General features: G+C 43.5%; 1 protein-coding gene across 8 annotated transcripts in view; it reads left to right on the forward strand.

Moving 5' to 3' along the window:
* Nucleotides 1-26,644, forward strand: part of IGSF5 (immunoglobulin superfamily member 5) — a 91,293-nt gene that overhangs the window by 8,865 nt on the left and 55,784 nt on the right. For 7 of the 8 annotated variants that reach the window (XR_009262343.1, XR_009262342.1, XR_009262341.1 and 4 more), the window contains 3 exons: nucleotides 9,423-9,740; nucleotides 14,954-15,253; nucleotides 25,996-26,136. Coding sequence is in view for 4 of the 8 variants with exons in the window: in XM_058732050.1 (XP_058588033.1) it covers nucleotides 9,423-9,740; nucleotides 14,954-15,253; nucleotides 25,996-26,136 (759 nt within the window). In the remaining 4 variants the exon portion in view is untranslated. The remainder of the gene's footprint in view (nucleotides 1-9,422; nucleotides 9,741-14,953; nucleotides 15,254-25,995; nucleotides 26,137-26,644) is intronic. The other variant, XM_058732053.1, reaches the window with a different exon arrangement.

The following is a 26,644-nucleotide window of genomic DNA, read 5'->3' on the forward strand; positions in this document are numbered from 1 at the left end:
ACTCCCACAACCCCTCTGGTACCCTCAGTTTGTTCCCCATATTTAGGAGTCTCTTCTCTTTTGTCCCCCTCCATGTTTTTATATTATTTTTGTTTCCCTTCCCTTATGTTCATCTGTTTTGTCTCTTAAAGTCCTCATATGAGGGAAGTCAAATGATTTTGGTCTTTCTGTGACTAATTTCACTTAGCATAATACCCTCCAGTTCCATCCACGTAGTTGCAAATGGCAAGATTTCATTCTTTTTGATTGCCAAGTAATACTCCATCATATATATATATATACCACATCTCCTTTATCCATTCATCCATTGATGGACATTTGGGCTCTTTCCATACTTTGGCTATTGATGATAGTGCTGCTATAAACATGGGGGTGCATATGTCCCTTTGAAACAGCACACCTGTATCGCTTGGATAAATGCCTAGTAGTGCAATTGCTGGGTCATAGGGTAGTTCTATTTTTAGTTTTTTGAGGAACCTCAAACAATACTGTTTTCCAGAGTGGCTGCACAAGCTTGCATTCCCACCAATGCAAAAGAGATCCTCTTTCTCCCCATCCTCGCCAACATCTGTTGTTGCCTGAGTTGTTCATGTTAGCCATTCTGACAGGTATAAGGTGGTATCTCATCGTGGTTTTGATTGGTATTTCCCTGATGATGAGTGATGTTGAGCATTTTTTCATGTGTCGGTTGGCCATCTGGACGTCTTCTTTGGAGAAGTGTCTATTCAAGTCTTTTGCCCATTTTTTCACTGGATTGTTTGTTTTTTGGGTGTTGAGTTTGAGAAGTTCTTTATAGATTTTGGATACTAACCCTTTATCTGATATGTCCTTTGCAAATATCTTCACCCATTCTGTCGGTTGCCTTTTAGTTTTGCTGATTGTTTCCTTCGCTGTGCAGAAGCTTTTTATTTTGATGAGGTCCCAGTAGTTCATTTTTCCTTTTGTTTCCCTTGCGTCCGGATACGTGTTGAGTAAGAAGTTGCTGCGACCAAGATCAAGCAGGTTTTTGCCTGCTTTCTCCTCGAGGATTTTGATGGCTTCTTGTCTTACATTGAGGTCTTTCATCCATTTTGAGTTAATTTTTGTGTCTGGTGTAAGAAAGTGGTTCAGGTTTATTCTTCTGCATGTCTCTGTCCAGTTTTCCCAGCACCACTTGCTGAAGAGACTGTCTTTATTCCATTGGATATTCTTTCCTGCTTTGTCAAAGATTAGTTGGCCATATGTTTCTGGGTCCATTTCCAGGTTCTCTATTCTGTTCCATTTGATCTGAGTGTCTGTTCTTGTGCCAGTACCATCCTGTCTTGATGATTACAGCTTTGTAGCATAGCTTGAAGTCTGGGATTGTGATGCCTCCAGCTTTGGTTTTCTTTTTCAAGATTTCTTTGGCTATTCGGGGTCTTTTGTGGCTCCATACAAATTTTAGGATTATTTGTTCTAGCTCTGTGAAGAATGCTGGTGTTACTTTGATAGGGATTGCGTTGAATATATAGATTGCTTTGGGTAGTATCGACATTTTAACAATATTTGTTCTTCCTATCCAGGAGCACGGAATGTTTTTCCATTTCTTTATATCTTCTTCAATTTTTTTCATAAGCTTTCGATAGTTTTCAGTGTATAGATTTTTCACCTCTTTGGTTAGATTTATTCCCAGGTATTTTGTTTTTTTGTGCAACTGTAAATGGGATCGATTCCTTGATTTCTCTTTCTGTCGCTTCATTGTTGGTGTATAAGAATGCAACCGATTTCTGTGCATTGATATTATATTCTGCAACTTTGCTGAATTCATGAATCAATTCTAGCAGTTTTTTGGTGGAATCTTTTGGGTTTTCCATATAGAGTATCATGTCATCTGCGAAGAGTGAAAGTTTGACTTCCTCCTTGACTATTTGGTTGCCTTTTATTTCTTTGTGTTGTCCGATTGCAGAGGCTAAGACTTCCAAAACTACGTTGAATAGCAGTGGTGATAGTGGACATGCCTGTCTTGTTCCTGACCTTAGGGGGAAAGCTCTCAGTTTTTCTCCATTGAGGATGATATTAGCATTGGGTCATTCATATATGGCTTTTATGATCTCGAGGTATGCTCCTTCTATCCCTACTTTCTTGAGGGTTTTTATCAAGAAAGGATGCTGTATTTTGCCAAATGCTTTCTCTGCATCTATTGAGAGGATCATATGGTTCTTGTCCTTTCTTTTATTGATGTGATGAATCACGTTAATTGTTTTGCGGATATTGAACCAGCCCTGCATCCCAGGTATAAATCCCGCTTGGTCGTGGTGAATAATTTTTTTTTTTTTTTTTAATTTTTTTTTTTTTTTCAACGTTTTTTTTTTAATTTATTTTTGGGACAGAGAGAGACAGAGCATGAACGGGGAAGGGGCAGAGAGAGGGAGACACACAGAATCGGAAACAGGCTCCAGGCTCCGAGCCATCAGCCCAGAGCCTGACGCGGGGCTCGAACTCACAGACCGCGAGATCGTGACCTGGCTGAAGTCGGACGCTTAACCGACTGCGCCACCCAGGCGCCCCGAATAATTTTTTTAATGTATTGTTGGATCCAGTTGGCTAATATCTTGTTGAGGTTTTTTGCATCCATGCTCATCAGGGAAATTGGTCTATAGTTGTCCTTTTTAGTGGGGTCTCTGTCTGGATTTGGAATCAAGGAATGCTGGCTTCATAGAAAGAGTTTGGAAGTTTTCCTTCCATTTCTATTTTTTGGAACAGCTTCAAGAGAATAGGTGTTAACTCTTCCTTAAATGTTTGGTAGAATTCCCCTGGAAAGCCATCTGGCCCTGGACTCTTGTTTTTTGGCAGATTTTTGATTACTAATTCGATTTCCTTACTGGTTATGGGTCTGTTCAAATTTTCTGTTTCTTCCTGTTTCAGTTTTGGTAGTATATATGTTTCTAGGAATTTGTCCATTTCTTCCAGATTACCATTTTATTGGCATATATTTGCTCATAATCTTGTCTTCTTATTGTTTTTATTTCTGTTGTGTTGGTTGTGATCTCTCCTCTTTCAGTCTTGATTTTATTTATTTGGGTCCTTTCCTTTTTCTTTTGGATCAAACTAGCTAGTGGTTTATCAATTTTGTTAATTCTTTCAAAGAACCAGCTTCTGGTTTCATTGATCTGTTCTACTGTTTTTTTGGTTTTGATAGCATTAATTTCTGCTCTAATCTTTATTATTTCCTGTCTTCTGCTGGTTCGGGGTTTTATTTGCTGTTCTTTTTCCAGGTCTTTAAGGTGTAAGGTTAGCTTGTGTATCTGAGATCTTTCTTCCTTCTTTAGGAAGGCCTGGATTGCTATATACTTTCCTCTTATGACTGCCTTTGCTGCGTCCCAGAGGTTTTGGTGTGTGGTGTTATCATTTTCATTGACTTGCATTCATTGACATCCATATACTTTTTAATTTCCTCTTTAACTGCTTGGTTAGCCCATTCATTCTTTAGTAGGATGTTCTTCAGTCTCCAACTATTTGTTACTTTTCCAAATTTTTTCTTGTGGTTGATTTCGAATTTCACAGTGTTGTGGTCTGAAAATATGCATGGTGTGAACCTGATCTTTTTGTACTTAGGGCTGATTTGTGTCCCAGTGTATGGTCTATTCTGGAGAATGTTCCATATGCACTGGAGAAGAATGTATATTCTGCTGCTTTAGGATGAAATGTTCTGAATATATCTGTTAAGTCCATCTGGTCCAGTGTGTCCTTCAAAGCCGTTGCTTCCTTGTTGATTTTTTGATGAGATGATCTGTCCATTGTTGTGAGTGGGGTTTTGGAGTCTCCTACTATGATGGTATTACTGTCGATGAGTTTCTTTATGTTTGTGATGAATTGATTTATATATTTGGGTGCTGTCACATTGGCACATAAATGTTTACAATTGTTAGGTCTTCTTGGTGGATAGACCCCTTGATTATGATATAATGCCCTTCTGCATCTCTTGATACAGTCTTTATTTTAAATTCTAGATTGTCTGCTATGAGTATGGTTACTCTGGCTTTCTTTTGTTGACCATTAGCATGATAGATGGTTCTCCATCCCCTTACTTTCAATCTGAAGGTGTCTTTAGGTCTACAGTGGGTCTCTTGTAAACAGCATATAGATGGATCTTGTTTTCTTATCCATTCTGTTACCCTATGTCTTTTGTTTGGAACATTGAGTCCATTGATGGTTAGAGTGAGTACTGAAAGATATGAATTTATTGCCATTATGATGCTTGTAGAGTTGGAGTTTCTGGTGGTGTTCTCTGGTCCTTTCTAATCTTTGTTGCTTTTGATATATATATATATATATATATATATATATATATATATATATTTTTTTTTTTTTTTTTTTTTTTTTTTTTTTTTTTTTTTTTTCATCTTTTCTTCCCTCAGAGAGACCCCCTTAAAATTTCTTGCAGGGCTTATTTAGTGGTCACAAACTCCTTTAGTTTTTGTTTGTCTGGGAACTTTTTATCTCTCCTTCTATTTTGAATGACAGCCTTGCTGGATAAAGAATTCTTGGCTGCCTATTTTTCTGATTCAGCACACTGAATATATCCCGCCACTCCTTTCTGGCCTGCCAAGTTTCTGTGGATAGGTCTGCTGCAAACCTGATCTGTCTTCCCTTGTAGGTTAGGGACTTCTTTTCCCTTGCTGCTTTCATGATTCTCTCCTTGCCTGAGTATTTTGTGAATTTGACTATGATATGCCTTGTTGATGGTTGGTGTTTGTTGAATCTAATGGGGGTCCTCTGTACTTCCTAGATTTTGATGTCTGTATCTTTCCCCAGGTTAGGAGAGTTTTCTGCTATGATTTGCTCACATAACCCTTCTACCCCTATTTCTCTCCCTTGCTCTTCTGGGACCCCTATTATTCTCATGTTGTTCCTTTTTCATAAGTACTGATTTCTCTAATTCTTAAATCGTGCTCTTTTGCCTCAATCTCCCTCTTTTTCTCGGCTTCGTTATTCTCTATAAGTTTGTCCTCCATATCGCTGATTCTCTGCTCTGCCTCATCCATCCTTGTGGCCGCTGCATCCATCTGTGATTGCAGCTCAGTTATAGCATTTTTCATTTCATTCTGACTAGTTTTTACTTCTTTTATCTCTGCAGAAAGGGATTCTAATCTATTTTCGACTCCAGCTAGTATTCTTATTATCATGATTCTAAATTCTGGTTCAGCCATCTTGCTTGTATCTGTGTTGGTTAAATCCCTGGCTGTCGTTTCTTTGTGCTCCTTCTTTTGGGGTGAATTCCTTTGTTTTGTCATTTTGAAGGGAGAAAAGGAATTAATGAGGTAGAAAAATTGAAGTTAAAAAATTAAAGTTAAGAAAATATTAAAATGAAACACACACACACACAGACACACATACACACACAAATCGAATAGATGATGCTAGATCCTAGGTGTGTTTTGGTCTGGGTGTTGAAAGTGGTTTGACAGATTAGAGAAAAAAAAGGGGGGGGTGGAAGAAAAAAAAGGAAATCGTTTGAGAATTTGAAAAAATGAATACACTGAAGTGGGCTAAAATGAGATGATGGGGGTAAAATAGAATTGGAAAAAATTTACACAAAATTAAAGAATATAGTAGGAAAAAAATTAAAGAAAAATATTTTAAATAAACATTGAAAATAATGAATTTTTTCTTTTTCTGTATTCAAGAAAAAAGAAATGAAAAAGAGAAATAAGAGAGAAAAAAAAGAACTCGCTGGAAAATTTGAAAAAGTGAATACACTGTAGTAGACTAAAATGAAATGATGGAAGTAAAATAGAATTCACAACAGTTTACATAAAAGCAAAAAATATAGTAGAAAAACTAAATAAAAATATTTTTCATAGAAATTGAAAGTAAAAATGAATTTTTTCACTTTCTGCATTCAAGAAAAAGGAAAGAAACGAAAAAGAGGAAGAGGAAAAAGAAAAAGAAAAAAGAAAACAAGGAAATCATTTGCAAATTTGAAAAGGTGAATACACTGAAGTAGACTAAAATGGAATGATGGAAGTAAGATAGAATTTGATAAAATTTACACAAAAGTAAAAAATATAGTAAAACAATTAAAGAAAAATATTTTTAATAAAAATTGAAAATAAACATGAAGTTTTCTCTTTCTCTATTCAAGAAAAAGAATAGTGTAAAGGAAAAGAAAAAAAAAGAAAATTGAATAGATGGACCTGCTAACAGATTGAAATAGGACTGAAATCACTTCATTTTCCCATAAAAGTCAGACTACGTAGTGCTTTATAGTCTATAAACTAAGTAGGCGGCGAGGTTGGCCCGGTTGGGCGGGGCTCCGTGCAACAGCTCCGCTCTCCACTAGATGGCGCTGCTCAGCTCACTGGGGTGGAGTGTTGAGGGACTCATTGGTGCGTATGCGCCTGCGCGGCAGTGGTAAAAATGGCGCCAGCCAGCTACCCGGTCTGTTCTCCCCATCAGCAATCGCGCCCCGTCCTCTGTCTTCAGCTCTCGTCCACTCCCCGCTTTTCCACTCTCCGTGACCAGGCCCCAGCAGTACCTCTCTCCCGGGTTTTGTCCCAGATGCGGCTGTTTTCCCCGGCCCCTTACTTCCGAAGGACCCCGGCTTTGACCTGCTCCGCCCGTCTGCGGGAGGGTCTCACCGAGCCGTGGCCAAGCGAGCAATGTCGGCTGCAGCCAGGAACGCCCGCTGGACCCTGCTGTTGCCGGTGCCCCGAGACTGCGGCCAGGTGCCACCCTGTCCCATAAAAAGTTTGTGAGATAGTGTAGCAGCAGAATTTTAGGGATTATGGAAGATGACAACACACATCTGGCACCAGGCTTTACCCTTAACAACCTTGTTCCGGCACCGGCGAATCTGGCCGTTTTCTGGGGCCTGCTGGGACCAGGTGGCTTCAACGGTCTCCACCAAATGTCCTTCCAGCAGTGGAACCACTTCTCCCTGTGTGGCCCGAGAACCTCCCGGACCCTACTCTGTTCCTGGGGATTCACCTTTCCCACCAGAGCACCTCCAGGTATGGAGCTGTGGAGTTGCAGACTCTGTGCTCCCCTTGTTTACAGTCTTAATGGAATTTAAACCCTCTCCTTTCTCCTTTCTCCCTTTTTAGTTTAGTCCCTGCGGCTGTTTCCAATTTTCCACTTTCTCTCCAGCTGCTTTTGGGGAGGGGCGCTTTTTCCGTATTCTCTGCCCCTTCCCCCTCCCAGTCTCTGCCTCTCCCTGCCTGCAAAGGCGGCTTCCTGCCCGCTGCCGTCTTCTCTCTCCCCACGTTCACCTCTCCGCGCCACGTACCTGCTGAGTTCTGTGGTTCAGGTTGTGCAGATTGTTGTATTAATCCTCCAGTCAGTTTTCTAGGTGTGCAGGATGGTCTAGTGTTGGTCTGGCTGTATTTCAGGGATGCGACACACAAAAAACTTCCATGCTGTTCTGCCATCTTGGCTCTTCTCCTGATGATTATATTTCAATGCAAGGGTTCCCAGCCCTCCTCCTCCTCGTCCTGGTCCTCAGGCGGGGCACAGGCTGCTCACCCTCCTCATCCTCCCTCCTCCCCTTCCTCAGGCCGGGTGCGGGCTGCCGTCCTCCCTATATCGAATTATTATTACAAACATGGGAAGCTCTTAAAAGCCCTGGCTGCCAGTTGGCTCCTCTAAGGCGATTAGAACATCTGTCCTAAATGGACAAAAGACTTTTCTTGAGGTCTTCCAGTGCCAAACATGCTTCATCCCCTGTTATTGTGATTCCTTTCATGTGAGCTGGAGAGCCCTTGATGTCCACTGTGTGGAAGACCAGTTAGAAATTGTCACTCCAGGGTCACCGGGGTGGCTCAGTTGGTTAAGCATCTGACTCTTGATTTTGGCTCAGGTCATGATCTCAGGTTCATGAGATGGAGCCCCGCATCGGGCTCTGCGCTGATAGGACAGAGCTTGCTTGGGATTGTCTGTCTCCTTCTCTCTCTTCCCTTCTCCACTCGCATTTACTCTCTCTCTGCCTCTGGAAATAAATACATGAACTTAAAAAAGAAAAACAAGTTGTCACTCCAAGTAAAACCGGCATTATGGTGCATCTGGGGAGCCAAGGGTTGAATGTTGTGGAAAGTGTGAAAGAAACAATTCTACTTAAATCTACACCACTCTTGGCTTGTCTTACAAAATCAACACATTCCTTCTTTTTTTTTTTTTTTTTTAATTTTTTTTTTTTTCAACATTTTTTATTTATTTTTGGGACAGAGAGAGACAGAGCATGAACGGGGGAGGGGCAGAGAGAGAGGGAGACACAGAATCGGAAACAGGCTCCAGGCTCCGAGCCGTCAGCCCAGAGCCTGACGCGGGGCTCGAACTCACGGACCGCGAGATCGTGACCTGGCTGAAGTCGGACGCTTAACCGACTGCGCCACCCAGGCGCCCCAACACATTCCTTCTTGCATGTTATATGCTCATGAATGTTTACTGAGTGTTTGAGGGTCACGTTTAGGGCTTGACATGGACTGTCATATTTGGTTTTTGAAACAATCCACTGTGGTGCCAGTGCCCTTGTTCTGTGGCTGAGGCGAGTGGGACATGGAGAAGTTGAGATAATTTGCCCCGTGAGCCAGGAGCCCCACCTGACAGTCCATGGGCTTCTGCTTTTGAGCCACCTGCCTGTCTGCTGGAGTTTTGAACCCAACACTAGATATGGTGGGATTTTTTTTACCAGCCTGCCAGAAGCATTGCTTGATTGTTCTCATCATTATGGGAACCCACTCCCCTATCCTTCTGCCTGTTTTCCCTCTTTGTATTTCCCCACCCGTGTCTCTTCTGGTCCTTAAGAGGAGAGGCACAGAATCAATGATAGTACAGTTCTCTTGATACTTGGCGACTGGCTTACCTATCACTCCACGACCGTGTACTCAGATGCAACGTTTGTCTCTCTCCAGCTGGACTCCTTCTCTCTCAACCTTGTTTATCCTCCACCCCTCAACACTGTCCTAAGGATTCCATCTGGGGGCTCTAAGGAGTGCAGGGGCATGCAGTGGGCTATGATCTCAGCATGCTGGGGTCCCCATTCTCTTCACGAAGAGAGACTGTTTTCCACCTTCCCCTCTGAGCCCCAGGATTTCCACAGGGGTGGAAATCAAAGACCCTGCCCAACTTCCTTGGAGGATAACTCTTGTTTCATAGGGAAGGTGAAAACTTGCCTCAAAAAGACCCGGGAGCTCTCAGGGCCAGGCTGAGATCAAGGTAACATCGCTCTGGAGGTAGAGGAGCAGTCTTGCTGGGAGGTGCTCTGAGATGTGGAGGGAGCGGATGGAAAGGAGGGATGGGTGGCTTCCTGTCCACTGGGGAGACATGGTGTTGGGACCAGGAAGACATGGAGTCTGAGCCACTGGCCATCCAGAGGCCACGGCTGGTGAATACAGAAGGGTTAAACCCTACCTTAGACTTACACAGAGTTGTTCACTTACCGCCTTGAAACACCGGTTGCCTTCCAGCTTCTGGATCTAGCTATCAAATCATAGAAGGTCCCAAGAATGCAACGGTGCTGGAGGGCTCGGAGGCTCGCTTCAACTGCACGGTCTCACAGGGCTGGAAGCTCATCATGTGGGCTCTGAATGGCACGGTGGTTCTGAGCATCACGCCCTCAGAGCCCATCATCACCAACGACCGCTTTACCTCTGCGAGCTACCAAGAGGGCGGCAACTCCATCTCTGAGATGATAATCCATGATGTGCAGCTCCGTGACGCGGGGCACATCAAGTGCAGCCTCCAGAACAGTGACCGCGATGCATCCGCTTTCCTTTCAGTGCAAGGTGGGTGCACAGGTGGCTCTGAGCGGAGCAGGTGGAGGCGGCTGGGTTGGATGCCAGGGGCACAGGAGGACCCTGCACGCATCCAGGGTCTGCCCTCAGCGTGTTAGGCTTAGAAGTATGAATGCCTGTTGTTTTGTTGTTTGTTGTTTCTTACCCCAATTCTTCACCGAATCTTTCTGCCCTTCTTTCTGTTTCCCCTACCTCATCTCTTCTTTCCTTTCTCTTTTCTTTCACTAAGACTCTTAAAGACAGGTCTTATCACTTTCCCATCGCTAGCCCACCGAGAGCTTTTGTGGACATACACCCCAGATTCTCCCAGGCCGGTTGTGGCCACTGCTCTTTGATTTAGGAATAGTTGCCCATCACTGCCGTTTCTCTAGTGTTTTATATACTTGCTGCTCTTTCCTCGCCTTATGTCACGTATGCACTTTGAATCATGATTTTTTTACCCTTTTCCTCTTTCCAGTTGAGTTCTCCCAATCCTTTACTCTTTCCTGCCCCCAGCGGTTCTTGTAGTCAAAGGTGGGTGTTCACTAACTATACCAAACATTTTAGGGAAAAGAGGAAGCGAAATTTATCACAAGGGATAGTTTATTTTTCATTTTCAGAGGTAATTTTGAGGTGCTCTAAATCATGGTATGTAGTGAAAAGAAAAATAAAAGGATGCTTTACAAGAATTCAGAACATCTTTATCAAATTTTAATCACCTTGCAATTCATAAAATGTAATTATATGGTATTTGTAGATGCATTGGAGCTAGTTGAGCTCCTGATTTCTGTGGCAGCGTTTCTTAAGAAAACCATGCCGTATTTTGAAATTTTTTCTTATGTCTATTTATTGGCTTGTCTAGGAGAAATTTCCAAACATTTGATCTGTGTTCATGTTGCATCAAATCCAGTTTGATAACATTTGGTAGGGATGCAGGTTTACCTATTTCTACTTGCTTTTTTTTTTTTTTCTTTTTTTACTTAGCCAAAATGTTGTCCCTTTACTTTTATGTGTCTTTAATTTTATATGGCTTAATGATATTTTCAAAATAGTGATTTTTATGAGACTACCTGGATTATTGGCTTAGTTTGCATGACCAGATTCTTACCATAATGATTTGTGGCATATGGGAAAGAACACAGGAAAAATGGAATCAAAGACACGAGTTCTGGGTTCGCTGTCATCAGTTACCAACTTAGTGACTCCTGAGGTGGCCCGACTTCTTCATCTTTAAAAGAAGGATAAGGCTCCCCCGCCCCACCTCACAGGTGTACTGTGAGGGTCAGACGAAGCAGTGACTGATGATGGCTTGAAGACCCCAAAGTCCTGTTTGATTCAATTTATCGCACATGGAGCTGGGAGCCAGCGTGGGCTAGTGGTTCATAATGCAGGCTTGGGAGCCTGAATGCTAGGTTCAGATTCCAGCTGTATCACTTGCTAACTGTGTGACCTTGGCCGTTATTTAATGACTTTGTGCCCTAGTTTCCTCATCAGAGGGTTGTTGTGGGATCAACTGCATAGGTCCAGTAAAGTCTTTACAACAGCACTTGGGTCATGGCCATCTCCGTATGGCCAATCGCATTCCTGATAGGAGCACACCATTGTGTTGGGCATCTGGAAGTGCACTCAAAGATGGATAGATGAAGACAGAGTCCTGTCCTCAAGGACCTCCCGGGAAGAGTAGACCATGCACATGCAGAGATAACATGAGTGGCCTGGAGATGCTGCCAGGTGCTGTGAGGGAGACAAGTTCAGGTTTGAATTGGGAGGGGAGATAGAGAAAGAGCAAAGCCTGTACAGATGACTCCGTGTTGAGGTGCCCTTCTGTGCTTCGAAGGTTTGGGGATGCTAGGCCAAGGGGGGAAATGAGAGAGGAGGGGGACACCTGGATCAAGGACACAGGGCCAAAGGCCTGACTTAATTGATATGTTCGTGGCACATCAAATTCATAGATCCATGTATTTTTATAGCAGCTTTGCTCAAAGCTCCACATCTATAAAGTTGTCTGTGCCTAAACATGCATTTTTGTCGGTTGGCAATTACCGTAGCTTTTAGTTTTGCTACACATGGAAGATTAAGCATTTGGGATGATAAATTCTTTCCCAAGGTCATACGGAAGGAACCCATAGACCTGGCACCGAACTTGGTCGTATTACCTGGGTTCGAGTGGTCTGAATGGCTCTTTGTTCCCAGAGGAACAAATGTTCTCTAAGCAACAGGATCTCTTTCAAGGGAAAAGAATCTTGAAGAAAGAGGAAACATCCATGTTATTTTTAAAATGGTTTAGCTGAAGATTTATTTTTTCCAGCTCATGTATCAGCAAGAAAAAGAGAGCTTACATAGCTTCCTCTAGAGTCATCTTAGATCTGTGTGAATGCCACAGTCATCACCTTTGTATAGAGTGTTCATTGCGCTATGCGATAAGCTTTGTGAAAGCCAGTGGGAAAAGTTGAATCACAAATATGTGTAGAAAAAGGAAATGCTTCTGGTTGCTGCATTTGTCCATCCATTGCCAAGTCTGCCCATTAAATCACACACCAAATTCTAGACCCCTTGTATTTCGAGGGCCAGTAGACTTGAGTTCAAGATCGTCCCTTATTAATTGAGGCAATACCGCTCCTTCCAGTTTCTGTCATCTTAAACCTCTCCACCAAATGAAACAGTGAGTGGAAAAGAAGGAATAAGTACAAAACCCTTTACATGTAAAGAACAAATCCATTTCCCTCTCATTGTTGCGTTTACAGTAATCCCTGCATTAGCAAACAGGCTTTACTTACTCCGAGAGACTATTGAGGAAAGGAATGGTTGGAAATTTAACATTTTAGAGTAAGAAGAGCTTTCAGAGCTGACCCAGTTCCATCTAGTTTGGGAACTGTTGGGCATCCCCTAGAACTTTCAGGGTCCGTAAGGTCACGACTGCTTCCATTATAATACTAACATGTGAATTGCCTTTCCTACGCTCATTTCACTTGTGCCCACAGGATGTCTTTCCCAATAACTGATGTATAATGATACAAAGTCATGCAAAAGTGAAAGGTCAATTAAAGCGCCAGATAGAGCAATGGGTTTGTATGTCAAAGAGAATGAGAGTTCCTTTATATAGTTTCAGTTTCCACAGTGCAACTACCCTGTAAGAAATCACTGCTTGCCAAGTGTTGGTACAATATCAAGGAACATATGTGATTATTTGAAAAACCTTCTCACTGTTTCACCTATATATCCATGGGAGGTCAGATTTATTTATTTGTTAAAAAAATTTTTTTTAAAACGTTTATTCACTTTTGAGAGGCAGAGAGTGAGCAGGGGAGGGGCAGAGAGAGAGGGAGGCACAGAATCCAAAGCAGCTCCAGGCTCTGAGCCGTCAGCACAGAGCTCAATGCGGGACTCGAACTCATGATCTGTGAGATCATGACCTGAGCTGAAGTCGGAGGCTTAACCAACTGAGCCATCCAGGCACCTCCATGTGAAGTCAGTTTTAAAAATATACTCCAGTAAAGCCATTTATTGAATATATTGCAACAGCTTGAATGCAGAACCAGATATGAGAATCCAGCTAGACGTTAAAGAGATTTGCAGAAATCTAAAACAATGATATTCTTCTCAATAATTTATGTTGGGTTAAAAACACAGGTGTTTTTCATCATAATATGGTAATCCACGGTGACATGTAGTGATTTGTCATTGTTATCTTAAATATCTTTAAAAATAAATATTCTAATTTCAAGTATGGTAAATATTTTTTAAAGTTTATTTATTTATTTTGAGAGAGGGAGAGAGTGGGCGTACAAGCAGGGGAGGGGCGGGGGGGGAGGGGGGGGAGAGAGAGAGAGAGAGAGAGAGAGAGAGAGAGAGAATATCCCAAGCAGGCTCCATGCTGTCAGCACAGACCTGATGTGGGCCTTGAACTCAGGAACCATGAGAGCATGACCTGAGCCAAAATCAAGAGTCAGATGCTTAATCGACTGAACCACCCGGGTGCCGCTCAAGTATGGTAAATATTGATAGAACATAAACAAGATGTCTTTGGAGTCCTCAGTGATTTTTAAGAGTACTGAAACAAAAACATTTGAAAACCACTGATCTAGTCAGATTGTTTCATCTGACCTTTAAAAACAGAGAGTGATTGCCTAGGTGAGGGCAATTTGACTGAGAACTGAGGGTTTTTTTTTAAATGTTTATTTATTTTATTTTGAGAGAGAGGGAGAGTGCAAGCAGGGGAGGGGCAGAGAGAGACACACACAGAATCTGAAGCAGGCTTCCAGCTCCGAGCTGTCAGCACTGAGCCCGATGCAGGGCTCCAACTCATGGACCTTGAGATCATGACCTGAACCGAAGTTGGCTGCTTAACTGACTGAGCCACTCAGGTGCCCCAAGACTGAGTTTTTGATTCTTAGTCCAGTGTTCTTCCCATTATATTATACAACAGGGAGGATATTTTAATTTGGATGCTTGGATGTTTCACTAAGGCTGTGTCTTTACTGGAGCCAATCCTCAGGTTATTTTATTAATATTAGCACACACAAGTCCTATTTTCGTACAGGTTGTTTATAGTGTGAACATTGACATATGCAGGTAGGCCATTCATAAAAACCGTAAGGTTTTTAATTTATCTATTCTGGTACATAATTTTGGGCAATTATTGTTATAATTATATTAGATTTGATTTTGAATTCATTTGCAACTGGAAAAACATTTTAAGGAAATACTATAGGAAGTTCTGTTTAGAAATGTATGACCCCCAAAATAAAATGAAATGAATCTGACTGACCAAAGGCCAGGAGCAACTTGCTTCCCATGACCCCGAGATACGTTCTCCTGACAATGGAAAGAATGTATAAAGGTTTTTCCCTTTTTTGTTTTTGCTCCCAGGAGAGCCCAGGACAACTTTGCAACTTCACTTGAGTGACTGAGTAGCCTACTCTGGCAGGCACACTTGCCCTCTCTTTCCCATAGAATTCATATTCTCCTGGATCCCGATTTTTATTTATTCATTTCCTCTGGAATTATATGTTCTCTGGTGAGCAACCTCCCCTTCTTCCATGAACCTGGCAGGTCTAAATAAAGACACAGGTCAAACCTGAGTTAAGGTTCTCGATACAGACACAGCCAGTTTGGCCTCGGGAAGATGGCTCTCATGAAATGCGATCCAAGGGGAAAATTAAAGACAACCTGGAACCAACAGAGGTATGGTCACCCCTTTGGAACATTTCTCTTTTCTTCTTTAGTTATGGGGGCGTTGCTCATTCCCGGAGGCAACCTTGTAGTCGCGGAGAATGAACCTTGTAATGTGACTTGCCACGCATGGGGCTGGATCCCGCCCCCAGGTATTTCCTGGGATATCGGCGTTCCCGTGAGCCACTCGAGCTATCATTCCGTTCCGGAGCCCAACAATCCCCAAAGTGCAGTGAGCGTCCTGACTCTCACACCACAGGGCAACGGGACTTTGACTTGTGTGGCCACCATGAAAGGGCTGCATGCCCACAAGTCTGTAACGGTGAATCTTACTGTGGTTCAGCCTCCTTTGGGTAAGTGAAGACCTTTTGCTTTATATAAAATAAAAATATTGTTGCATGCTTATATTTCACATGGGGTGCTCTCCGTCAACAATGCCTAGGAAAATTTTATGGTGAACTTGATTTTAGGTAGGGATGGTGATGGAGACAAATTAGTGTCAGCTTAATGATGCCGCAATTCCACTTGCTTTTAAATTTCATCTTCAGGTGTCTCTCTTTTTTTTTCATGTTTATTTTTGAAAGAGAGAGAGAGAGACAGAGCGTGAGCTGGGGAGGGGCAGAGAGAGAGGGAGACACAGAATCCAAAACAGGCTCCAGGCTCTGAGCTGTCAGCACAGCGCCCGATGCGGGGCTTGAACTCACGAACTGTGAGATCATGACCTGAGCCGAAGTCAGAGGCTTAACCAACTGAGCCACCCAGGCACCCCAAGTGTTTTTATTTTTGACTTCCTTATGGAAACCATTAAGAACCTTGACAATTATCATAAAACACATCAGGTTCAGGGATAAACACTTGAAGTCAGTGTTTCTCTGTAGCTTTTATCTGTTGTTCCAGTTTGATCCCATCCTCTTGGCCAGTATGGGGCAAGCTCTTCTAATATTTGAGGAGGGTGTGCAGGCCCTCTTGGATTCCTTCCAATCTTAGTAGCATATGGTTTCTTTCTTTCTTTCTTTCTTTCTTTCTTTCTTTCTTTCTTTCTTTCTTTCTTTCTTTCTTTCTGTCTTTCTTTCTGTCTTTCTGTCTTTCTGTCTTTCTGTCTTTCTGTCTTTCTGTCTTTCTGTCTTTCTTTCTGTCTTTCTTTCTCCCAACAAATCTACAGTATATTTGAAGGCACCACGTCTTATATTTTAAAAAATATAACTAAAAACTCAACTAAATGACATAAATTTAGTAATGCCCAACTAAAGATTCCCAAGAGAACCTACTGTAGGGTCCTTGGCATGCCAAAAACTCTAACCACACAGCCTACAGGGCTGCAGAGCCTGCTTGAACTCTGTCAGCCTGGAACAAGAAGTAAACATGGGGCCAGGACTGGAGATCAACTTTCAGTCTTTCATTTTGCAAAAGAGGACTGAAAGGGAGGCCTAGAGAGGTGCTGTGCTCTGGGTGGGGCAGAGCAGGACCTAGAAGCCAGGTAGGGGTTCTCTCTTGGTCCAAAGAGTTTCCCACTACAAAAACACCTTTACTTGAGATCTTCCAAAGTTCAGAACAAAGTTATAGCCAGAGAAAGATTGATGATGAAGAAGAGGAAGAAGGAGAAGAGGAGGAGGAGCAAGAGGAGGAAGAAGAAGAAGAAACACAGCATTTGCCAAGTAAAGGCTCTGTTTTAAGTGCTTCTCAGATGTTAACTGAATTAACATGCACAGCAGGTCTATGAGTGGAACCTGTTATTACTTCTGTTGCAGAGGCGAGGTGACAGGGAAATAGTATGGTTTGGAATTTGCCCGTGTCCGCAGAACTAGTAAATGGCAGAGATGGCCCTGCTGGTCTGTCTCCAGAATCTGCTCACCTGTCAGCTCTGCGTTTCACTTGTGTGGGCATGTGGGCAGCCATGTGGGGGGATGGGAGAGTGTCCTATGGCTTCCATAACAGTGTTCCACAAAGTGGGTGGCTTATACCAGAGAAATATGTTATGTCACAGCTCTGGAGGCTGAATGTCTGAGATCAAGGTGTTGGTAGGCCTGGTTCTTTCCAGGAACCATAAGGGAATGATCTCTAGGCCTCTCTCTTAGCTTCTGGTATTTGCTGGTGGTCTTTGGTGTTTCTTGGCTTGTAGAAGTAGCAACCTGACTTCTGTTGTCATCTTCACAGGATGCTCTCTCTGTGTGCTTGTCTGTGTCCAAATTTCCCCTTTAAAATTTTTTAAAAATTTATTTATTTTGAGAAAGAGAGAGAGACAGGGAGAGAGAGAGGTGGGGGAGGGGCGGGGGGGGAGAAAGAGAGAGAGAGAGAGATAGAGAGAGAGAGAGAGAGAGAGAGAATTTCTAGCAGGCTCCACACCATCAGCACAGATTCTGATGCAGAGCTTGAACCCATGAACTATGACATCATGACCTGAGCCAAAACCAAAAGCTGGATGCTCAACCAACTGAGCCACCCGGGTGCCCCTAAATTTCCCTTTTTTAAAAAATTTTTTTTTCAACGTTTTTTATTTATTTTTGGGACAGAGAGAGACAGAGCATGAACGGGGGAGGGGCAGAGAGAGAGGGAGACACAGAATCGGAAACAGGCTCCAGGCTCCGAGCCATCAGCCCAGAGCCTGACGCGGGGCTCGAACTCACGGACCGCGAGATCGTGACCTGGCTGAAGTCGGACGCTTAACCGACTGCGCCACCCAGGCGCCCCTAAATTTCCCTTTTTTATAAGGACACCACTCATATTGGATTATGGGACCCATCCTATCGAGTATAACCTCATCTTAACTAAATTGCATCTGCAATACTCTGTTTTCAAATAAGGTTACATTCTGGGAATACTGGGGGTTAGTACTTTAACACATGAATTTTAGGGGGACACAAGTCAACCCGTCATCACAGATGATGTCTCCGTGAACCTATAAAAAGCCAGTCAGAGACTAACCTGTGGTCAGTACCAACAGTTCTGTGCTTTGCACTGTGGGGATTGGTCCTTGGTGCAACGAGCACAAGCTTGTCCCACCATTGCTAAAACTTTGCCTCTTGTCTCTGATTCAGATGCTCCCAGAGACCAGGCAGACAACAGAAACGAAAGCATAAGTGAATACATGTGTCAGGTAGAAGATGGAGTGGAGGGGCCCATTGGGAACCAGACATCATGCTCCATCCACATGGAACAGCTCTATCAGTGCCAGCTGGTTGTTGCCAATGGGAAAGGAGATCCAGGGCTGGCAGATCTCTGACCTGGATCTGGTGACTATCAATGCTTTTGAGGGTGAAGGACACCGAAATCTGTGTTTCTTTGGTTTTAAGTCAAGATTAATTTATTTTAGCTTATTAAATTCAAGGGAATTTGGCTTATTCTCTGCTAAGATGATGTAAGAAGATAAAACGAGAATTCAAACCCAGCTTGCTTTTCTGTCTCCAGTTTATTATTTTGAACAACTAAAACCTTTAGAAAAATTGCAAGACCAGTACAATGAATACCTGTGTGCCTTCGCCTAGATACAACAAATGTTAACATTTTGTCCTGTTTGCCCCTCTCTCAGCTTTTTCTTTTTGCTGAGCCATTTGAGAGCTTCTGTTAAATAAATACCTAAATACCTTGGCATGTATATCATAAGAACAAAGGCATTCTACTTAACCACACATGATGTCGTCAGCAATCAGGAAATATAATGCTGACACAATACTATTATGTAATATACAGCCCATATTCACATTTCCCCAAGTATCCTTTATAGTGATTTTCTTCTCCAAACCAGTATCCAGTCAAAGACCATGCATTGCCTTTGGCTGTCAGGTGTATTGTTTCCTTCCCTTACTCTTGAAGGGCTCCCTCACCTTTTCTGTCTTTCCTGATATAAACCTATTTTGATTTGGGGCTAAATATTCTTGGCAAGCCATGGGTATTGTCATGTGGGCACATGATGCCGATTTTCTCTATCATTGGTAATGAATTTGGTCATTTGGTTAATGATTTCTCTGTTGTAATGATACCTTTCTCCTTTATAATTAATACATAATCAGCGTATACTGTATGAATGTCTCATTTCCTGGCAGTCTTTCACCTCATAGCTTTTGTGTTCATCAATAAGTCATTGCCTAAATCTGTTGCTTCTATGGTGGTTGTAAAAGAATGATTTTCTGGCTCCATAATTTTTCTATATTTGTTGGTTGGTGGTCTTCTGTAAAGAAGAGACTTCTTTTGCCTTTTTTTCCTTTTCCTTTTCTTTCTTTTTTTTTAAAACAGTTTTAGTATGGACTCCTTTTTATCCAATACACTATTATCTGCTCCTGTCATTATTCATTTTGATGTTCGGGTTGCTCCATATTTGGCTAATGGGAATCCCTTCCAGCTGGTCCAGTGTCCTTTTTGACATGGCCCTTAGTTTTTGAGCAGTCAGCCTAGTAAGATGATGTTCTGAAGTCCCTATGCATTTCACCTCTTCTACCTGGAATCAGCCATTTCTCCAAGGAGCCAGTCCAGCTTGCTTTGAAGCTATTTAAATATGATAAAGTATGGTCCAGGCTTTGAAAGGGAGGATTAAAAAAAAAAAGAAAGTTCCATTAGCCCCAAATGCAATGAAATCGACTGTTGAAACTGCACATCTTAACAAGGTAACACTGCAACAGAGCTCTGGTCTGATGGATCATGCCCCAGAGAAATGGATTTTAGAGATTCGCTTGCCTGCAAAGCTTTTCTTTTGTAGGGAAGGGTAAGAAGCACTTAATTTCCGTTGATCACGTTTAATTCAGCTGAGGGCCTCGTAAACTGGGACTGGGGGAGTTAGGCCTTAGTTACGGCAGCTGGGGTCCCCGCAGCCTCAAAGGGAAGCCCAGTGGGCGCCTTGCAATGAGTCTTACTTTATGGGACTCATTTGGAAAAGGGTAATTTGTTTCTAAATTATTCATCAAGATCCAGAGCAGCTGGCGGCTGGCTGCGTGTTGTATATTTTATGCAAGTTTTAGTAGCTGAAGACCTCATTACAGCGCGGGCTGCTGGTGCGTGGGAGGCTTCCAGAAACACAGCCAGCGGTCCGGAGAGCCCAGAAGCAGCAAGCCTGGGCTGTGCAGGCTTCTTCAGGAATCGATAAGCATCAGTCCTGCCACCCATTTCCTCCTAAAAGTGCAAGAAGTCTTCACTTCTGGAATAGTCCCTGTAAGTCGTGCAAGAATGACAATGGCCGTTTAGGAAGCCTGTAATTAGTTCAAGCCAAATAAAACACTCACTGACTCCTGAAAGAGAAGCATCCTGAAAAGGGTACTGCTAATTTTTTTTTTTTAAAGATCGATTTTCTCGAGTCCAGAAGCAACACCGCATTGCAGACACACGGCCAGCCGGAAGTGAGAGCCCCTCTCACAACCCCCCTTCCCCCCCTTCAGATAAGCGCTCTCAGCCCTCTGTGCGCCCAGCTGCCTGGTTTCCTCTGTTTTCTTGCTTGGTGTGCAGGCCAGTGAAGCGTTCCAACAAAGCAACATTGTTGGGACAGGGGAGCACCCGGTAGAGTGTAGTGATTCCTGGTTATAATCTTAGTTTTGTGGGGAGTGGTGATTTCGACGGCCCGGGAGTGGCAGTCCTGGGTCACAGCTCTGGCTCCCGCTATGTGATTCTGAGCAAGTCACTGACTTCGGAGCTTAGTCTTCTTGCCTGTTAAATGAGAAGCAGAAGCATAGAGCAGAAGTTCTCTTTCCCGGGTGCCTGTTAGCCTCCAGGAGCTTTGACGCACATGGTGAATGCTCAGGGCCCATCCCAAAGGTTCTGACGTAATTGGTTTGTGCGGAGCCTGGAAATGGACATTTTTAAGAAAGCCCCAGTTCACTGGGCAGTCAGAACTGGGGGCTCCTGCACAGGGAAATCTTGAAGGACTTGCCTCCTGAGCCAGCTTCATTAGTGCTGTTATCCACACAGACGTGGACAGCAGAGAGCCTGGGCTCAGATTCCCAGCTTGCCTGCTGTGTGACTTCAGGCGAGTTACTTAACCTCTCTGTGCCTCAATTTTCTCATCTGTAAAACAGAGATGATAATAATACCTACCTCACGCAATTGTTATTGGTGTCAGAAGTAAGCAGGTTAAAATGTCTAAAGTGCTCAGGACAGTCCCTGCTGCAGAGCCCAAGGGCAGGAGGGGGGGCGGCTTTTATCACTTGTCTCATTGGTTCAGAGATCTCCTGTGTCCCTTCCAGTCAGCAGAGGAGCACCTTTTCACATGCCGCTGGTGACATTTTGTATCGATCCAATTGTTTTCGAGAAATTCAATAGGCCCTTTTATTTTTTTATTTTTAAAAAAATTTTTTTAACGTTTATTTATTTTTGAGACTGAGAGAGACAGAGCATGAACGGGGGAGGGTCAGAGAGAGAGGGAGACCCAGAATCTGAAACAGGCTCCAGGCTCTGAGCAGTCAGCACAGAGCCCGACATGGGGCTCGAACTCACGGACAGTGAGATGGTGACCTGAGCCAAAGTTGGACGCTTAACCGACTGAGCCACCCAGGGGCCCCTCTATAGGCCCTTTTAAAACCCAGAGCATTTCTGTGAGAGCATCTGGGAAGAACTGTCTTCCTTTTCTGTGCAGATGGGTAAAGGACAGCCTTGAACCTGAGATTAAAGGTGCACAGGAAATTCAGGATTGCGGCCGTGACGTGCACAGTTGTGTGAGGGAACGTAGGGCCGAAGGCAAGCAGTGCTCAACTTGGACATCGTCTTCCTTGGTCGCGAGGTGCACATGTGCGTCCTTTCCAGCAACTCTGTCGTTCACCTTGAACCGATTACATCTATATCCTTTGCTAGGACATACATCAGGGTCCAGCACCTACCTGGACTCCCCATTTCCCGTAAGACCTGGGCTGCAGCTTCCCAGAAGGATTCTTCCAAATTGGACACACAACACAAATACACAAGAGTCACAGCACCAGGTTTTCTCCTGTTCTGAGAGACAGAACCGAGCCTGTTCTGGTTTTCTGTTGTCCAGCGTTCACTGAGTGTCTTTGTTCCACGTGTCTTATCTGTGCAATGGAGGATTATGGACAAGGTCATACCAAGATTCTGGGCTTTCTGCCCACTCTCATGCTTTCCATCAGTAGATGACCATTATTTATTTTTCTTCCAATCCACTGTAAATGTACCATTTAAAAAGCATCACACTAAGACGTCTATGATATATATGCCTGTGTGCATTCATATGTATGTCATATATGATAAATTAAAAATTGTTATTCAAATAGGAAAAGTTCTTCTGTGTAGCTCCAGTACCAAATTACCCCCACCTCGTGGTGCATGCACCATGCTGTCTGGGGGGGCCCACTGGAGTAGAGGGAGAGCGAAAGTCTTCCCTCGGTGTGAAGCCCCAGGGGAGATTTGACCCCCAGTGGAGGGTGGTCACAGCATATAAGAAGCAAAAGAACGAGCCGTGTGCCTCCTGTTACCAGTCGCTGTTTTGGTGAGAGTTTGGGGCTTTTAGGTGAGTGCAGGCAACACTTTGCTGAGCGCGGTGGTTAAATTAAGAGATAAGAGAGTGAGTGAGATCTCAGTACCCAGCAGGGTAGCCCTTCCCTTCCTTTAAATAAGTCCTTCCTGAGGGATAGGCAGCTATTTCTGTGGTAGATCAGAGGAAAGGTTGTCACGGTCAAGACTCGGTTGACAGAAGCTTGGCAGACTGGTCATTTTCTCCAGTAGGGGAGGAAAATGCCCTAATAGAGAATGGGGCAAGTCAGCAAATGTGTGTTGACTTTACCAGTGTGAATTTCAAGCCTATCTCTTGAATGTTTCAAATAGGCTCCAGGCCGGACATGGAGCTTGAATGTGGGGCTTGAACTAACGACCCTGAGATCCAAGACCTCACTTGAGATCAAGATTCAAGTGCTTGGGGCGCCTGGGTGGCTCAGTCGGTTAAGCGGCCGACTTCAGCCCAGGTCATGATCTCACGGTCCGTGAGTTCGAGCCCCGCGTCGAGCTCTGTGCTGACCGCTCGGAGCCTGGAGCCTGCTTCTAATTCTGTGTCTCCCTCTCTCTCTGCTCCTCCCCTGTTCATGCTCTGTCTCTCTCTGTCTCAAAAATAAATAAACGTTAAAAAAAAATTAAAAAAAAAAAAAAAGAGTCAAGTGCTTAACTGACTGAGCCACCCAGGTGCCCCCCCCCCCCCCCCCAGCATCTCTTGAATATTGAGCCAGATCTTAATGTTTAACCCCAGCTGGCTCCCTTAAGAAAGCTAATATTTGAAAACTTCAATTTGTAAACAGTTCATCATACTGATTTAGAATGATATCAGCAATCTCGAACGTGTGTGTTGTACCCTACAGTGTTCTCAGCACTTTGACATGCATCCCGAGTCTCTGACCAGCCTGGGGGGAAGGGAGCAGGAACTGTGGACGAGTGAGCCAGTGGCCAGTAGAACACAAGTAAACAGTGGCCATGAGATTTCGCTGGATGCACTGACATGAAGCCCAAAGCTCTTTGTCAGTTGCAAAGTTTCCTCATGGTGCTCTGAGTTTAAACTCCAGGTTGTGATTATCATAAATGTGGTTTTGGACTTATTATTGTTATTATTTTTATTTTTATCACATCCATAAGCTGGAGCATCCTGTTGTGTGGCAGGTTGCTTGGGAAGTGTTTGCATTTTGGTATTTTCAAAGTGTAGGTCACCAACCACCTGTATCAGAATCACCTGGGTGCCATTGCAGACCCCCTGACTTGGCACCACTGGAGGCAGGCTCTGCATTTGATGTGCAAGGAGCATTCCAGGTGATGCTTGGGATTTTGCTCTCGGTGCAGCAGGTGGACAATCTGTATTACTCTCTGGATGGGAAGACACTGGATTGTTTTAAAGCTCCAATTCTGGGGCTGAGGAGGGGTGGTATGAGAAGGGTAGAATTCTGCCCCTACCAACTCTGCCTTTTCTGGGGAATTCTTTTCTATCCCTATCTGTCTCAATTCATCTCAGAAAAATGATGGGTCATGTGGAGATATATCATCTATCCTTCCATCCACCCTTCCTTCCTTCCTTCCTCCCTCCCTCCCTCCCTCCCTCCCTCCCTCCCTCCCTCCTTCCCTCCCTCCCTTCCTTCCCTCCCTTCCTTCCCTCCATCCTTCCTTCCATCCATCCATCCATCCATCCATCCATCCATCCATCCATCCAATGTGCCCAATATGTACCAGGTGCTTGGGGTATAGGAAAAATAAGACATAGTCCTCGACCTTGAGGAGACTAAGTTTAGTTTAGATAGTAGTAAATGTGTAAGAAGAACTGGAGGTGAAAGCTGTCAATTTCACAAACATTTATGGTGGCAATGAATGGGAGATGTATGAAAAAAAGGAAATTTAAAAAACCATCACAGGTAATGCGGAGAGGCTTTGCACAGAGAGCAGAAAACAAGTACCTTTTTATATTATGTAATTCTTCAAAGCACAGAGTTCTCTGAATTTTAGCATGTGCTTCGAGATCAGTCCATTTATTATTTTGCAGTGGAATCCTTTCTTGTCCATGAGTCAGAATCCAGGTGGTTGATGATTGTAGAAACTAGGGCATTGGTGATCATCTCTAACCATTCCTGTAAGGTTGTCTGAGCATTTAACTTTGACACAGGATTAGCAAATTATGATTTCAAGGTCAATTTTCATGGAAAACTCTAAGAACACCCAAGAACTGTTTTCCCACTATAACCTCTGGTTCCAAAGTGCTAGAAAGGCTGTTGATTTAAATTTTTTTAAATGTTTATTTAGTTTTTGAGAGAGACAGAACATGAGTGGCAGAGGGGCAGAGACAGAGGGAGACACAGAATCCGAATCAGGTTCCAGGCTCTGAGCTGTCAGCACAGAGCCTGACCAGGGGCTCAAATTCATGGACCATGAGACCATGACCTGAGCTGAAGTTGGACGCTCAACCAACTGAGCCACCCAGGTGCCCTTAGTCTCTTCATTTAAAAACAAACCCTCTCTTCCTTCATAGGAAGTCTATTGTTTTAATATTTTTCTAATGACTTGCATACAATACAATAGCATTCATTTACAATGAGAATCCAACCAAGCACTCAGGGTTGAGTGACAGACTTTACTGAAGAGCATTTCACATTGGAACGGATCAACTTAAGTGCGGGTTGACCTCAATGTGGTTCGGGGGGCAAGTGCAATGCCGGCCGGATAAGGGCTCTCTTCGGAACGTGGGTATGGTTCTTCTAACCCACGGCTGCACGGTGCTGTCCAATGGGACTTCCTGTGGTGAGGACCATGTTCTGCACCTGTGGGAACTGAGCACTTGAAATGTGGCTAGTGTGACTGAGGTGCTGAGTATTTAATTGTATATAATTCTGGTTAATTTAATTTGAATTTAGATAACTGTGCGAAGCATGTTGGGCAGTTCTGGCTAAGACAGCGCTGTACTACATCAAAGTGGCTTTTTCTTCTCTCTTCCCTTCTCACCTCTTCCCTTTCACTCTCTGCAGGCACTACCTTGCCTGTCTGTTCCCTTTCCCAAATCCGTGACTACTGGATGCAACAAGAGGGCAAAGCAGACATTAAGGGCGGTGCCTCCCAAAGAACCATGGAAAACAGCAATGAGCAGAGGAATGAAGTCTGTGGGCGGGGTGTGGGTGGGCTGGGGCTGAAGGCCCTTGCAGTACAATCCCTTAGACGTGACTCTTCTTCAGTTTGGCCTCATTTCCTCTGGGCTCTGGACCCTTGATGGGTGGGAACGTGGAAGGGAGAACCAAATGCTGGTCTTGCAGTCTTGTCTGGTAGTGGCTGCCTAGTAAGTATTCCATGGCGAAATAAAGGATGTTGGGGTGAGGTAATCACTCCTCCCACTTGGGAGCGGTCTTCCTGTGTTGCCTACTCTACCTCTAAGAACAATAGAGGCGCTAACTGACAAATACTGGGACCGTGTTACTCAGCAGGTGCTTATTGGCAGCAGTAAGTATTGTAATGGAAGATCCTGTAGAGTATTGAATATCTGAGCACACTGAAGAGAAGTTGACCTATGACACCCAGCTGTAGTGGCCAAATGGTTATAATATTATCGGAAAACAGAATCTAACTTACAGGGCGGCAGAAATAGTGATTACGAACCCTAGACGGTAGCAAGCATCACTAAATAAATTTTTTTTTCCTCCTCTCAACTTTATAGGCAGTATTGATAAAGCAGGTACATCCTTGCCTACCTGGGCCATAATTCTGCTTGCAGTATCATTTTCGTTGCTCTTGATCCTGATCATTGTTCTGATTATAATAATCTGCTGCTGTTGTGTCTCCGGGAGAGAGAAAAAAGGTAATTTTTTTGTTTATACAGATTTGTGTATATATTTGAACGTTTGGTACAAACACTTGTCGGTCATTAGCTCCTTAACTCTTCGTAAGATGCATTGGCCTTTGGAGTGCACTTTATTTGGAAGCGGGCTTCAGAGAAGGAAAGGATTTTATGAAGAAGGAATACATTCCTTTGGGGCTTGCTATAACCACTCCCAGAAAGACTGAGATCTGCATACTTTTGAGAGGGTGAAGAGACAGTACCTTTCTCAGCAAAGACGCTGACTATTTGAGTTCTGTGCTTATTTGCGAGGATAGAAGGACATTGTAATCTGCCACTTAGACGCTGTGCTTTTATCTAGAATAGTATCTACCTATCTGAGCACACGAAAAGGTTATTTCCTATTTTGTGTAATTCGAAATTGCATTTGGAGGTGAATGTTGATACAGTGGTAGGAAGAAAAAGAAGGTTTGCCAATCAAAATAGTACAAATAAACTTAATAATCACACGTTTCTTCTGAATGAAGTC

Source organism: Neofelis nebulosa, chromosome 5, assembly GCF_028018385.1.
Source record: "Neofelis nebulosa isolate mNeoNeb1 chromosome 5, mNeoNeb1.pri, whole genome shotgun sequence".
In the NCBI taxonomy this organism is placed as follows: domain Eukaryota; kingdom Metazoa; phylum Chordata; class Mammalia; order Carnivora; family Felidae; genus Neofelis; species Neofelis nebulosa.